General features: G+C 40.0%; 2 protein-coding genes across 3 annotated transcripts in view; both read left to right on the top strand.

Annotated features, from left to right (window-relative positions):
- The window catches only part of LOC139939121 (uncharacterized), a 43,564-nt gene extending 34,448 nt beyond the window's left edge, over positions 1–9,116 (top strand). Inside the window, exons 4-7 of one of the 2 annotated variants that reach the window (XM_071934867.1) lie at positions 245–391; positions 4,009–4,076; positions 4,668–4,732; positions 6,485–9,116. In XM_071934867.1, coding sequence (XP_071790968.1) covers positions 245–391; positions 4,009–4,076; positions 4,668–4,732; positions 6,485–7,392 — 1,188 coding nt within the window. In that variant the 3' untranslated portion in view covers positions 7,393–9,116. Of the gene's footprint in view, positions 1–241; positions 392–4,008; positions 4,077–4,667; positions 4,733–6,484 lie in introns of both variants that reach the window. The other variant, XM_071934866.1, reaches the window with a different exon arrangement.
- A 2,407-nt stretch (positions 9,117–11,523) lies between these two features.
- Positions 11,524–15,699, top strand: LOC139937979 (peptidoglycan recognition protein 1-like). The gene is made up of 4 exons (XM_071933297.1): positions 11,524–11,849; positions 12,610–12,801; positions 13,315–13,469; positions 13,883–15,699. Exons 1-4 carry the CDS (start codon positions 11,747–11,749, stop codon positions 14,072–14,074), a joined length of 642 nt encoding a protein of 213 aa, XP_071789398.1. The 5' UTR covers positions 11,524–11,746; the 3' UTR covers positions 14,075–15,699.
- The last annotated feature ends 230 nt before the right edge of the window (positions 15,700–15,929 follow it).

The raw sequence follows: 15,929 nt of genomic DNA, 5'->3' as shown, positions 1-15,929 counted from the left end.
TTTCCATATCTGTGTGGAATTATATAAAACTATGCCGTGTATGGGAAGATCTTAAACATTAATTAAATGCATTCTTTCAAACTGTGCAATTTACATTTCAATTTTAACGGCTTGAGTATAGATGAAATAATAACGGCACAAATGTTGAATAAGTAAGCAGGGATTGTTATAACTAACATTTTCAAACATGTCTTGTACCCAACCTTTCACGGCCTTTCTCTTCTAACTGTGTTCTACCCAGCAGATTATTTTAAACTCCATGCACAAGTACCAGCCTCGCTTTCACATTGTCCAGGCCAATGATGTTTTCAGTCTGAGATGGAATTCATTTGTGACGTTCGCTTTCCCGGAGACGACCTTCATTGCCGTTACTGCGTACCAAAACGAAAAGGTAAATATAAAGTTCTTATATAACGCGCTTTATAACACCCCTGCGAAGTATGTTGAGCTATACGTTTTTGAAGTACTGGACATATTCATTATTTAGGCCAGCACGTAAATGTTAACAAGCTACTTTGGCGCAGTATGAAGCCAATCAGACCAGGAAACACATGGGAACCCTTTCTTTACAATAAGTGAACGGTTTTTTTCATTTGTTTTTATGAGTATTACAAAACACACGGGACCTACGGCTTAACGTCCCATCCGAAGGACGCAGCAATGATAGTTATAAGTGTCTTGCTTAAAAACAAACGTGTCAAGACCGGGGCTCGAACCCACACAGTTTCTTACACTTATTTGTCAACTTCTTGAAAGTTTGATGTCGACTTCTTGAAACTGTTTTCGCCAGTAGGACGACATCTTGAAAGTTGAATGTCGACACCCTCAGTTTAGGCAACAAAATGCAAAACAAAAAGGTTGCTTTAATCATTTGTTTATTTTATATATATATATACTTTTTTATTATCCTTATTATTGTGCACTGTGTTAAGAGTTCTCATCATACTGATTATAATTTCACTAGAATGTATGCGTCATTAATATGCAACCGGGCCAAACATGCGCAATTTGCATCTTCGCCAGAACTTGAAAACAATAAAAGTTAATCAGATCTAACCACAGTGAACGATATCCCTAAAAAAGTAACGTTCATATCTTCATCATACGCCAATAACATCAACACCCCCTAAAACCGCATCCACATCCATTGATTTTTCTCCGGTTGTAACAAAATTAGAAATTATTCCATTACTAAACTAGATCAAACGGACATTAGGTCTACTTTTAATTAGTTTGCTCCAATCGTCGGACCATGCTGTGTTTTGTTCTGCTCTAGCCGGGGTCTAAAAGCTGGGGAGTGGATACCAGTCTTGTAGTTATAGACCTTAAGTCAGTTCCTTTTATCCTGATATGTGTGTCTCTGCGTGCGCTTTGCAGGGGCCTTTTATCAAATCTGAATGCGAATCACAGGTGGAATTTTGTCGTACGCTGCGCTTGAATTAAAGCAATAGTTTGAGGTATTCTACGGGCATGGCATACGTGTGTGCTGTATTACTCCAGCGGTATTATCACGGTTGCCTTTTGGGCCCGTTCGGACCTTGGGTTCTCCTTTTTTTTTCTCTGCTTTGTTCTAGTCCGTGGGGTCCCTCTCTACCGATGTTGTAACAACTGAACAGAACAATCACGGGGTGGGCTGGGCCTTATTTGTGCAGCTTTGCGGTTGCCTGATTTTCTCTCAGTCATCGTATTGGAGCTCCATTCGATGCCAATCAGCGACTCATGATTGCTTTTTTCGGTCCAAGAGTCACGGCAGGCCAGTCAAGCGCGGCAAATGCTTCTGTTACGTTTTATCTGGTCATCGGGACCACTCCCCTTGGTGACTCTGCGAGGTCCCTTAATGGAGGGACAACACAAGCTGTTGCCCCCTCCACTCGGCAACTTGAGCCCCTTGACCTTAAAATGTTTTTAAAAACAAACACAGAGTATGATCGGATTGGTAAAAAGTCACTCTTTACAGCAGCAATAAATTTAACGAAACTTTTTCTGAGTTCTGATTTACCGTAAGATCTCCTAAAACAGATTTTATTCTAACATAGTTCGGTTTGAAAATGTTGTCAACGAAAGCAATATGCAGGCAGGAGAAATAATTCGCATTAATTTTTTTGCGCTTTAAAGACACACCACTGTTGATAATGGAAAGCCACAACAAATGTACATGTTCATGGTTAGATATCGGAATAGAAGTCAAACCAATTATTGTAGCATTTGGTTAAGAACTGCATGACATAAATTAAGGCGATAACCATGTTAATTTGATCCTTCGTCTATTACAATCCATGTTCGTACCCGCAAGCAAAAGCCCCTACTTTTAGTTACCACATAGACATTGGATACGCTGTCATTGAACAGCCATGGGAATTAAAGCCATCAATCCTCCACAAACCAATGCTATTTGATGACATCGAAGCTATATCCTGGGTTCTTTTAACTTGGCTATTAGTCTGTTGCCGTTTTCCCCACTCAAAGAACGTATACCGTGGGGGTCTCCCGGGGCCGAGGGCCGCGCTGCAGCGCACGGCCGTCCGGGGAAATAGCATCAGTTACTCGCCTGAAGGGCCGGGCGTTGCACGGTGGCCCCGTTCACGGCACGCTGGCTCTTTAGTTTGCGGTCAGCGCTCGTGGAAATGAGCAAATTCCCGTAGCTATTAATGGTTATTTTGGAATTGAGCTTGTTACCGTTGGGGCCCTAGTCACGCAACCAGGAGGGGCTACTTTTATTTAATACCGAAGTTGAAAAAAACAAACCAATACTTAAATCGGAGATGACGTGAAAATATAACAGACTGAAAGATTAGTTTTTCTATATAAAAGACAAATTAAATCTTGTTACCGCTGATGCCCAGTCACCCAAACAGGAGTGGCAACTTTGATTTAAAACCAGTTAAAAATTTAAAATGTTGATTTAACTGTGTTGTTGTTGACGATAGCTTTCTAAAAATTCACTTTTTCTATAATGGTTTTAAAGGCTTGTGATAACATTGCATTAGGGATACAACGACTGTATCTATCTCACACTGCTGTTCAGTCATTCAATTTTGATTTAATTTTGTTGTTGTTGACATTAAAGGACTACATTTGGTCAGACTTGCCCCTCCTCAAGGGCTAATCCATCTTATCTCCTCTTGTCTTTACGTTCCTCTTTACTCTTAACCCCCATTATCTTGTCTCTATTTCTTCTCCATCCACGAGAGCCATGCATCACTGACCACATCTTCCCTAAGTTATGAATATTGATGAATCTTAATTGAGATCCGATAATCCCACAAGAGTAGGGAAGGGCTGTCCCGTTCGCAGCAGTCCCTACCGGCCACAGACCCAAAGCCACGGCGAGCAACGGCTCCAACTCTATAGGGTTGTATCACTCACTCGAAATAATATTTGCTCACTCGGCTTTATTTATTTTTTGCGTGTCTTTTGTACGGCGTCCTTCAATTAAACTCTTGTTATAACGGGTCATAACTCAGCTTAGTCCTCATCTGAATTGTGTTAGTTTAATTCCGTGACCGCTTGCTCTGCATGCTTTGGTCTTGAAAATCTGGTTTAAAAGCCATGAGTGACAAATCTAAGCTCATGTTGTTTACATAATGATGGGTTTTTATTTGGTATGCATTTCTGATTTCCGTAAACAACGGGGAGTTTTTACAAGAAAACTCAAGGGATATCGCTTGCAAAATAATATTTGCTCAAAGAAACTTGCCTTTTTTCTTCTATAAATTGGGGGTATTTTGATAGGTTTTGACTAGTTTGAATTAAACTCTATAGTTCAGCTCACATAGCCATGAACTTGTCTGAATAAGCCTCTGCGCCTTGAACACACAGCAGGGTGGATATGCGCGTTACAAGTCTTCTTCTTCTTACTATATTTTTATTATCATTAAGCCATTTTGAGACATTGTGGACACATGACAATATTGCTTTAAGCATAGCTTTAAGATGGACACAGGATTGAACAATAATGTCAATAGCCTCAGCTCTCTAAAGATTTCCATGTCTCTACTTTATCTACAGATTACCCAGTTGAAGATTGATCATAACCCATTTGCAAAGGGCTTTCGGGACAACGGCATGGCAAGAAAGTAAGTTCCGCTTTAAAATAATTATTTACAAATACGTTACTTTAAAGGGAAAGTATATGTTTGGTAATTACTCCAAAAATTAATGAACATAAAAACCCATATTTGGATAGATCACACTGCATGCAGCTGGTTGTTTAGATAAGGTCAATGTAGTTTAAGAGGGTCACTTTCAAAACAATTTCAATCTGAAAAGCGTTTCTGCGTGAAATATGTTTACATTAATGATGTATGTGTAGCTTTTTCAGTTGTTATAAAGCTTTAGAATTTATGTAGAAATGATGACACAAAATGTGAATTTCCTCAAATTATGCCCAGTGTAGTATCTTGCCTGCCAGAAAAGCCCTGGATCGTACAAGGTCACTGTTTTTGTAAACAAAAGTTGCGTGATCAGCAGAGCGTAGTCATTTCTGTTCGTCACTTTGTTGTTATTCATTGGTATTTTGCATCGTGCATTATTATGGCTACCCACAGTGATGTTAGAAACAATACAAAATACAAATTTCTGTTGGGAACGAGGCCGTCATACCTAAAGCCACGTTTTAGCGTAGATGGCAGCAGACTTCATTATAAATTCTGTTTATATTTACACAGGGGGTCGAGGTTAGCTTTGAAGAGAACGACGTCGACAAAAATAGAAGATCTCGATGACAAACGAGGTAAGAAATATTATTCATTTGCATTTATTTGCGTACTGATCGTTATATACTATGTATAGTGAAAGGCAAGATGGCGGCCCTACATGCAAATCAGGAGACTGCACCAAGTCACAAACCAGAAAGAAAAAAAATAGAACATAATTATTTCATTTTCACAGTATCGGTTAATAATGACTGTGATAGCTATCGTTACTTTATCATTGTTCGAGCTTGACTCATCGCATTCCTAATTCTACTCATTCTTCAAAAGTGACAAATTGCACTACCTCCCGAGTTTGACATCCGAATTGCATCTGCATAACATTCTTCAGACGAATCTTGTACCCTTCTTATACATAATTCCCCCTCTTAGACCCCCAAAGTATGGAATGTATATAAAACGCTTGCTGTAAACCGATCTTTTCAGACTTAATTGCCCACATTAGAAATTCAGCGGCTTCTTCAATGCTGAAAGATTGTATTAATGGCATCCCCTCTATCTATATGAATATGCTATAACTCTTTTAAGTCAAGTGCAGCGAAGCTATACCTTCAAACCAGCCAAGCGGCAAAAATGCAATCTTCGTCCATGTTGGGAGTTAGTGCTGGCAAGGCTGAACGATATTTCATGTGTTTCTACCCCGAAGACGGGGGTGAAAAATAGAAGAACATGCTAACGCTATATCTATACAGTGCGGCTGAGTTACTTCGCTGCGACCGAATCGCATCTAAATTTCATAGAATATTAAATGAGATATCAAAATTTTATCAGCGTCAGGTGTGCCCACTCGTCGCTGCCGTAATTTCATCAGGTTTAACCGCCGTCTTTCTCTCCCTCTCTCATGGCCTGGTGAGAAACTCCAAAGCACCGGGGCGAAAAGAAACAAGCGGAGACCCTTCTAGTAAAACTGACGGTGAAGAAAACCATGTTCAGGCAAACGGCAGGCTCCATTTCTAACGCGAGACGAGTTGCCATTTCGCATGTTGTGTCAGTACGGGGTCCAATCAGCGATGAAGCGAGCGTGGCGTATAGGACGAGGGGAGATGGGGGTTACGCAACGCGAGCCCCGGGCTGCCCAGCGTTAGATCTCACACCCTCCTCGTGCTCCCAAGGAGTAATTTTCACAGTTTTCTGTCTTTGCTCATCAGCCACGATAATTGCTAACGAGCAAATGATTGAACGGGCCATATTCGCTCACGTATAACTCTCTGCCCCACAGTGTACCATTCACTAAGCCTCTAAACCTAACACTTTCAAACAACATCAGTTGAATTATCCGCAAGCTCTTTGTATTGCATAACTTTTTCTAAAATACTAAAACTCAAGCAATTTTCCTCTCTACTTTCCCACTGCACCCAACAAACTTAGACTAAAAGTTTGTTGTACTTGTGTACAACAATTATAGCAGTACAGTCAAGTAAGCTCTTTGTGTATTGCATAACTTAAGAAGAAAAAGGGTCAAGTGTTTCTCTTCGCTATCTCATTTGGACCATTACATACAAAGTGTGGGTTTTGAAACACTGTGTGAACTTGTGCACGTCCACACAGTGCTCAAGAAGGTGTTTTCGAGTCCATATGGGTAAATAATATACAAACTACCCTCCCCCCTACAAAATGTTGGGTTTTGGCTAGTGAGTGGCCTGTGTCCGATGGGTGAGCACAATTTTCTCAATGGCTAAACATGGTTTTTGACCGTTCTGTGTCACATGGTTTGTACGCCCTATGTTGTTAAAATGTGTATACTTATAGCTATTTTTCTCTGAATTATACAGACTGCAACCCGAACGACAACTCAAAGGCATCAGATCACACCATCTTGAAAAAGGAAAAACACGATAGTAGCTCGTCTCCCATTGGCTGTGAACTCGATGCTGGCGGCACAACCTCCAATCACCAGCCGCGAGACACGAGCAACCGTGGTCTGGACGACGGACTATTTGGTTGCGACCCACTCAGCGCTGGAGATAGTGATTTGACGCGTGTCGACGAGGCGGGAACCTCACACTGTCACAAGGGAGGAATGCCCAAACCGAGCGCTAGCATGGGCCACACCTTGCACAAATCCAGAGCAGGAATGGGCAGTGGAGGGCTTAGCGTGGACGCTGAGGGAAACTGCACAGACGCGCGTTTATCAGACTATACGGGCACAACAAGCAGCGGTGTGGTCGACCAACTCTCCCCGTGTTATTCGCAAGATCACGGCGGGGTCATGACTGACGATCAGGGTTTATCATCAGCACAGCCAGCTACGGCCCTCGCCGTAGCCCAGCTAGCAAAAGACAGTGTACACGGGCAGGATTACCGCTCACTTTCAATGTTCTCAGTGTCAAACCAAAACCAGTGCATGGGACAGACGGTTCACCCTCTGCAGAGTACATCCAATATGTACATGCAGAGTTGTGAACCACACATGTATAACTCGGGTGGGTATCATCACCCAGGTACGACCATGGCATCAAGTATGGCGCACCTTCATGCGCACCAGGCGCAGGCGCATGCCGTCAGACATCTTGCTGCACAGCAGAATATCCCGGCATGCAATGGGATGACGTCACTGCACGGACCGTCGCAATTCCTGCATGGGGGTCATACGAGTACCTCCTCGGATGCGATGGGGCTGAACTCAAATGTGTACATGTCCAATCATTTCTCGGGCCACTCTGTGAAGTTCCCTATGTGACTATGCTAACACCCCACACCCCTCACGTTACCCCCTGATTAATGGACTGGTACCCCGCATGCGCCATGTTGGAAAGTAACTATTCTGATTTTGTTCAGCACGACGGGAGCACCAACGAAACCTCCTTAATTGTTCAGAGAAAAATGTTATTTTTTTTCTCGTTTATTTTGCCAACAATATCATTGCTATTGTTTGAATCAAGACTAAAATTAATAGTTAAACAGTAGGCTACTTACATCATTATTTATTACATGTTAAACCCAGATCAAGGTATCACATAAAGATTTGCTCTCAGTTTTGTCAAGCCAAGTTTTGAACGGCAATTAAAATATTCACAACCAAACATAAACATGTTCTAACGTTTGTAAAAGATGGAACACTATTACACTTTAACACCCATAAGCCTATCAGCTTTATACTTCATGGTTATTTTGTCCGCTGCATACAGTTAAGCCAAAGGGCGCCCTCAGTGTTATGTGCGTGGAAAGGACGTGCCAACAATACAATTGCGCACATGTTTTCGTATAACTCAAAGGGGGCACATCCTAAAAACCTCTCATAATTTGTTGATTGGTACTACAATTAATGCTTTGTAAGAATTGATCCTCCTCAAAAGACCTAAACTGTGGTAAAATTAGTGACATAAATCTTACTCTTCGATACGACAAGCGGTCCGCTATTGAGTTAAAGTGGTTTGAGTCAGAGGACTGTGCTATCTGTAATGAAATTACACCCAAAACACAATTTCAAGGGATATTAAATGAAAGTTATTATATTCTAACAAATGGAAATTCTACTTTTAAAATATCTTTCCCAACATTCATTTCAGTACAATATTGTTATGTATTGTCCATGGCCCCAATTCAAAGGCAAAGTGCCCCTGGCCTCATAAAATGTTGAGAATTTGTTATCAAACTAGGAAAGTTTATATAAAAAGAATGGTGAATATCAAACTCGAATTGGCGGCTACAACTACGGCCAAGTCTACGGCTACGGCTTGTGATCACTGTGTTTAAGTACAGGGCGTCCTTAGCAACACTCTTAGCAACAGCCGTAGTCGTATAGCTGTGTTATCCGCCAATTCGAATACGGCCTCACACTGTCTTGTTGTTATTGTTTCAAGTTATGTATTTTTTTTGTATAATATATTTGTGAATTATTGATATTTGTATATTTTGGCTGAAACACCATGTAATAATTTTGAGAAAAAAATGTACGAGTTTTAAACTTTCTTTTTATTTTAGATTGTGATTATATTATGACAGAATAGCCCAAACGCTACCGACAAGAGTTTAGCTTGCTGCATGTACAATAAAAAAAAAAGGATTTGTTGTTATTTCAACTTTTGTTTACGTTTTCTGTAAATATACATCATAGTGACTTATATTGTAATTCTTGTGGTTGGGTAATTTTGACTATATCTTTACCTCTGATGAAAGTAAATTTCACAAAAACAACAGTTTCTTTTATTTCCAAGTAGAGGAGACCCATTTTATAGTTTGTTAAATCTGTATAAGGAACAAACGTGACGGCTTTTTATTATTAGGAAGATCACCATTTCTTGCGAGAAACAAACCCTTCTTAAATGTTTTGTATTGTTCTGTGTTAATAGTTGATTTGATACAACTCGTTATTAAAACAAAAACTAAATTATTATTCGTTTGATTGGTTTTCCTCCAATAAAAAAATAACCATGAGGGTTTGAAAGGTTTCAAAATATGAAATATTTTGCGAGGTGTCTTCTTGATTTTTGTTTTAGCTGTTGAGTAACTGGTTCTGAAATTGATCTTTAAACTACTCATTTTAATGAACGCAAAAAGTCTGTCCCAAGCCAATATGGCGCATAACCGGTGCTTAAGTCCGGTTCCATTTGTATAAAATTGCTGAACATGATTCTATTCCCCCAGGAAAGGATGCCAATCCATCGCAAGCTACCCCCCCCCCCCCCCGCTCTAGACGGTACCCATTTGTACTCCTGGTGGGTAGAGAGAAGCAATTATGATAAAGTGTCTTGCTCAAGGACACAGGTCGCGATTGACAGGCCAGGATTCGAACCATAACATAACTTAAGTTTAACCCCTGAACAGCTCGGCCACAACACACCACAATTAAACGTCCATTACTCTATAAAGCTTCTTGCAGGCATGGTACCTTTAGACGATGTGACCTGTGACATCACATGTTTACAAAAGAGCCACAGAGCATGGACTTCCTGCAGGCATGATTTGTACACAGCTCAATGGAAGAAAATATAAAATCTTATATTTTATGGAGATTGCACTGTCCAAATTGTATCAACTTTTGATATGATGAAAGGGGGCACATCTCAAAACTTGTCCAGCTTTTACTTTCGAAACTCTTGGTTTTATGTGGAAATTATGACACAAAATGTCAACGTTCCCATAGGACCAGTGTAGTACAGTGCCTGCCAGAATACTTAAAGAATGTACAAGGTCACACTTACTGTAAACAAAGGTCACATGGAGCTGCCAACATTTGCATCTTGCAATCAAACCGATTTTTTTACAATAATTTGGGAGGTGTTTAGAAATACATGCAACAAACAAGGGGAATGTTTCCGAGTCAGGGAGATGTTCATACTTGTTAATCCGAACATGCGGAAACATGGAGAGTTGGCAGGTCTCCATACAGTAACTGATATCCACAATAAAATAAACTTCTTCTTTTCAATGTCCAATCATCATTGGGTGCGTTCGTTTAGCTTCCCTGGGTCGACCCCGGTGTGTGGCGGGTTTTTTTCCAGGACGAACGTGGGTAATTATCTGCACACGTTCGGCCTGGAAAAAAAACCCGCCACACACCGGGGTCGACCCAGGGAAGCTAAACGAACGCACCCAATATGACCACATACGTCTAGGCCTATAGCTGCAAGCTAAGCTTTTTGTTCAGCGCACACGGATATGGTAATTCTTTTTCGGCATCCATATTGACACACTCATGGCGTCAATTTTATCAGTAGTGTGTCTTGTCTATGGATGTATATGTAAAACTTGTTTTCAAGCAAACTTTACATGGATCTAAAGATAGTCTTTGGATTACTCTTTACGGCCATGTTCAGACTAAAACAGTTCACAAAATTTAGACCCGATCGAATGGATGGAGTTTTGAATGTTTCTTTACGAACCGCATCCATAAGCTTTAGTCATGAGTATATCGAAGCTTATAACTCTATGACCGAACACTAGAATAAGTAGCCTATTATGAAAGACATGACCACGAATAATCCACCATAGGCCTCATTTCAATGTTAAAGCGACAGCAGAGGGCGCAAAACGCCAGCTTCATGCTTTTCTTCTCTGGATGGGCACAATTTCAAAAATCCGACCACAGAGAAAGAAATCTAGCTCAGCAGAAACAGGGGACCCTTCAAATGTCCTTTACACAACTTTGGCAAGTCTTGACATTGATGCAATGAATACAATTTTTATAGATTTTATGTAAATTAAGCAATATTGTTAATTTGTACTGCCTCTTACTTTATTGCACCAAAGTGTGGCTCACCGACAGAGGGCGCTCATCTTATTTACTGGGAATCATTTCGGCTAGTTGTTGTTTAATGCTAATAGAAGTGAGGTCTCACAATTTAAGGACTGCCCACAAGTTCAAGGCTGCATCACCATGAACAGCTATTATTTGTTGCAATGCAACTTGACTGCTCGATGGGGGACTGTTGTGATGTCATCATAATGTTATACGACATAAAGATTGTAGTCACAGGCCTGATTCTGGAATAACAAGTTCACTAAACATTGGTAGGGTACCTCTGTGGGGAAATTGTACAGATCTTAGGAGGGGCACCAAGGCAATGACCAGGGGTATAACAGAGGTACTTTTAACAGAAGTATCAGACAAAAGAATCAGGATTGAAAATACTGCTATGGTGTTCAAACTATTATGAAATATATAAAACTTTATACCACAAATCTTCTCGACCACCCAACCCGTGTACGACACCGACTGATAGGTCTAGAATGTAAGACTTCATTGTGTTGGTGAAACTAATACATATTATGTATGGCCTAACCTAACCAGATGCAACATTATAGAGTTGCATTATATCGATCAGATTTCTTCTCTAACTTCCTTATTTTTATGTCATCAAAACACGAGATCATGTTTGTTTAGACTCTGCAAACAAAACTCATGCCGAGTAGGCTATAGTCTGCTGAAAAAGGCAGCAGTTTTATATTTCTGTTCAAAACTAATGTTAATAATATTCTATTGATTTTCTCTCGTCAACCGAGACAAGTTTGTGACATTCATTGCACACTTTACGTTTTGTGGGGGATAACTGCAGTTGATCCTCTCTGGTTTAACTACGCACCATTGCCAGATGGCTAGGATTCGACGTTTCGCGTTGATGGTCTGCATTCTGTACCATGCACCACTGAATGCATTGGGAGGCCGTTCGGAACCTGGACACAGCATGCTCAAGGGTAAGGATTGTTTGGTATGGTTGTGTTTACTTCCTGGTCATTCGTACATAACTCGATACATGGTTTAAAACCACAGCTTGAGCTTGAACTTGGGTTTTTAAAAGTTCCGTCAGTAAAGTTGGACAATTTTCTTTACGGGGCTTCAGTAGATGGACAGAGGTTCAAACCCAACCTAAGCCAAGGGTGGTTTCGAAACGGCCATAGGCCACCATTGCACAATTCAAGCTAGATAGATGTAGAATCAGGATATATAATAGGCCGTAGGTTTAGACCTTTATGCGCACTGCTTCATAATAATTGTTTATTATATTACACTTCACTATTAAAATGATACTATTTTGTATCAAATGATATTGTTTCGAATAGTCAGCTTCATTGGGTGTTGGTGGTGGTTTTCGATATCCATTTGTCGGTGTATCCATTTTTTAAAAGACTTAAATCATCCTTTGACATCATATTAAAGGCAATAACCAATAAGTGACTTTTATACCTCTTTTTGCAGTATTCATGCTATATTACTATAAGGCCCATATACTGGAACTCGTACTGGGAGATCTGAGTACTTGTATGCTGCTGTTGGAAATGGGTACTCGATTATAAGAGTACTTGGTACTTGAACACACTATAGTCTTAGTACTTGGTACTCGTGCTCAGATATCATCTGGTGACTTTCGAACTCGGTGTCATCTATTGAGCCGTACTCGGCCAATACGTATTTTTGAATATACTGAAAACTTTCCCCTTCTATCATCAACCTCAGAACCTGCTTGCAGCAATTTGACCTTCGTCACAAGAGCACAGTGGGGTGCCATACCCCCAAAGAAACGGCAGGACATGGTGCTCCCTGTCGGGTACGCCGTGGTCCATCACACTGCCTCAAAGCAGTGCTCAAACCTAAAAGACTGTTCGGTTCTGATGCGCTCTTTCCAACACTTCCACATGGTGACACGAGGTGGGTAACTAAACATGCATATCGCTCTCTATACTTGTGTACTAGCTCTAAAACAAAAGGCGAATCACTCAACACAGTTTTAGAAGAAGATCTGGACTTCATGATAGCATGTTTTGTATTCAGCTCAATGGGGGAAACTCATTAAAAAAAACTTACATGTTATTGAGGTTGCACTGCGAATTTCACAAACTTTTGATATGAATGAACTGGTACATCTTTAAAACTTGCTCATTTCTTGTGTAAACCTTGAATTTATAAGGAAATATGTCTTGCCGGACAGAAAGGCCCTTGAATGTACACGGTCGCTCTTTTTGAACGCAAAGATGTTGGTTGAGACAGGCATTGCTCAAGTTCCCTTCAAAAGCCCAAAATAAGATTATTCTTCAGAAAAACAAACGCAAAGCAATATTATTTTCAGATTTGAGAATGTATATTAAGTTGCAGACCACGCAAGGTACAATAAGATCTTATAGCGTCCTATTTTATGGTCAATGTTTTGTTTGTCATTCCAAGGTTGGGATGACATTGGATACAACTTTCTGATCGGAGGCGATGAGAAAGTTTACATAGGGCGTGGTTGGGACACCGTAGGAACACAGGCTGGGTCTATTTATTACAACAGTCACTCCATTGGCACATCTATCATCGGAACCTACACCAAAATCCTGGTTAGTCCGGTCTAAAAACATTTTTAAGGGCTCTGAACACGTTGATAAAGTACTCAAAATATATATCAGCATAAAAACTTACTTGGTAACTAGCAATGGATTGTGAGAAACGACCCTCTGAAGTGAGGTAGTATTTGAGAAAGAGGTAAAATTTCTCACTCAAGTCATTATTTTCTTGCAATTATTTCGATGACAAAGTGAACCAAAATGTTCACAGATTGGTTATTGCATGCATAATCATGTTGGGATACACCACCAAGCGAGAATACTTGTCTTTTACAATATTATTACCAAAGGTTTCCAGTGCCTATGCATGAAGTTAACATAAATGTTGTTGCGGAAAACATAAAAAACGTAAATGTTTACGTAGTATGACATCATAAATAACGGTTTGCAATGTGTTCTCTTTCTAGCCAAGTCCCGGAGTTCTGCAGGTTTTAAAGGATCTGAATGAGTGTGGTGCCAAGTCAGGCTACATGACCTCAAGATACGTCCTTCGTGGCCACCGTGATGTGAGGCAACTCGGCCCCACGGAATGCCCAGGCGAGACCCTCTATAAAGAGATCCGAACATGGCCTCACTACCTCGAGCCCTACAATATTTAGGATCTTATTCAAGTCTCAGCGTATTGTACGCAATTTCTTTTCTTGTTTTCACAAATTGATTGCTTTATGTTTTTCGTGTGTTTTTCTAGGATTTAAAAACCTGAATCATCAAACTAATTAGGCATACAGCATAAACAAAAACTAGGCGCGGTTTTTTAATACAATTCCCTCAATTAATACACTGCAAAAACGTTGGTCAAATCATTTGTTGGGCAAAGTAACTTCAACAATTATTGGTCGATAATTGCCCAACAAAACAAATAATTGGTCTTGTTGGGCAAACATTTTGTTTGCCCATTCTTTGTTTAAAAAGCGGAACAAAAGTTGGGCAAGTGTTGGGAAAATATTTCGTAATCTGAATTCATCATAACTGTTGGTTGCACTTTTGCTTATTAAATGGGCAACTTTTTGGTAATTTTAATTAATCTCGATTGTTGGTTAAAATTATGCACATTAGTTTGTCAAAATCGTCCGATCATGCGCACTACGATTAAAGAGTTGCCAAAAAGTTGGGCATTAAACAGTAGAACAAAGATATTTTCCAACATGGCGAGTGGAAGAGTGGCTGTGACGAGCGGGGTTGTCCAGTGGATATAGATCCAATTTGAAGGTGAGTTTTTAACTAAATATGAAGTTGTGTTTTCTATTCAGTCGTACATAGTCGTGACAATTGCAGAGCGAGCAACACATTGACACTACTGTGATAGTTTCAGTTTTATCATGCCATTATGTGCAACGCCGGTTGTGGCATGTATGCGTGGTTGTGTTGCTTTGTGTATGTAATACATGCATGGGACTATCACTGCATTGCTTGCGCTGCAACTGTCATGACTGTGTACAACAACTGAACAGGAAACGAACTGTATTTAGTTAAAAACTAACCTTCCAAAGCATCTACAAACCACTGAGCACCCTCACGATTTTGAGAGAGATGCCAAGGTCACAACTCACCACCGTTTGCCATCGTGGAAAATATATTTTATATGCCTGGTTGTATGACGTATCACAGGAGAAACTGTAAATCAAAGGGTTAAATACATTCACCATTTGTTGGATAACACCAAAAAAGGTTAAACATTTTAACTAGATTATGAATAAAATCATCGCCCAATAAGTGGGTAATTGATAATTATTAAATACCCAGAAAATGGGTAAACAAAAAATTACCCAACTGTTGGTTACCAAAATATACCCAACTATTGATGATGAAATATTACCCAATTATTTGGCAATCAGAGCGCCCAACTTTGATGGGTAAAACTTTGTCCAAAAGTTGGAGTTCACTATTCGCCCTTAAATGGGTAAAAAGTTGGGCATTTTTTTACCCAATTTTTTTACAGTGTAAACTACACGGTGATGTCACATTTTTCTAACGAAACGATTGCCTTTTTTTGGAAAAAAAGAGTGCATCTGGAGTAAATGTGTGTACGCAATTATACATTTTTAAGATAACGATTTATTGTGAGCCTCGATTGTTTTCAATAAATAAGTTTGAATTTTCAGAAAGGGCAATGGAGGGGGAGTTTTCAATTTTAAAGTTGTAATCCCAAAGCACATGACGTTTGGAACTTCGTACACGAGTGACATTGGGAATTGATGGAAATTCTTCAAAGCTGGACTTCTTCAAATTGTGCAGCGTGTTTAACGACGTCTCAAACCAAAAGCTTCAGTTTTACTTTCACAATAAAACTCGATATCAGTCCTTAAACCTTTTGTAGGAGCTATACTTCCTCCATGATGAAATGACAGTGCTGTACAAACCGAATATAGCTTCCCGACCTTCTACCCGATTCACTACAGTATATAGACTTGCATGTTTTTGCCTGTTACTTCCTCCTATCCAGTTCACACATGA

This window comes from Asterias amurensis, chromosome 6 (genome assembly GCF_032118995.1).
Source record: "Asterias amurensis chromosome 6, ASM3211899v1".
Taxonomy (NCBI): Eukaryota; Metazoa; Echinodermata; class Asteroidea; order Forcipulatida; family Asteriidae; genus Asterias; species Asterias amurensis.
Note: the sequence above shows the minus strand (reverse complement) of the source record. Positions and strands in the feature narration are given on the sequence as shown.

Excerpts from the sequence above, each read along its gene's own strand:
- LOC139937979 (XM_071933297.1), top strand. The coding sequence starts at position 11,747 with ATGGCTAGGATTCGACGTTTCGCGTTGATGGTCTGCATTCTGTACCAT. Across the intron at positions 11,850-12,609 it reads TGGACACAGCATGCTCAAGG|AACCTGCTTGCAGCAATTTG; the intron begins GTAAGGATTGTT and ends CATCAACCTCAG. Across the intron at positions 12,802-13,314 it reads CTTCCACATGGTGACACGAG|GTTGGGATGACATTGGATAC; the intron begins GTGGGTAACTAA and ends TGTCATTCCAAG.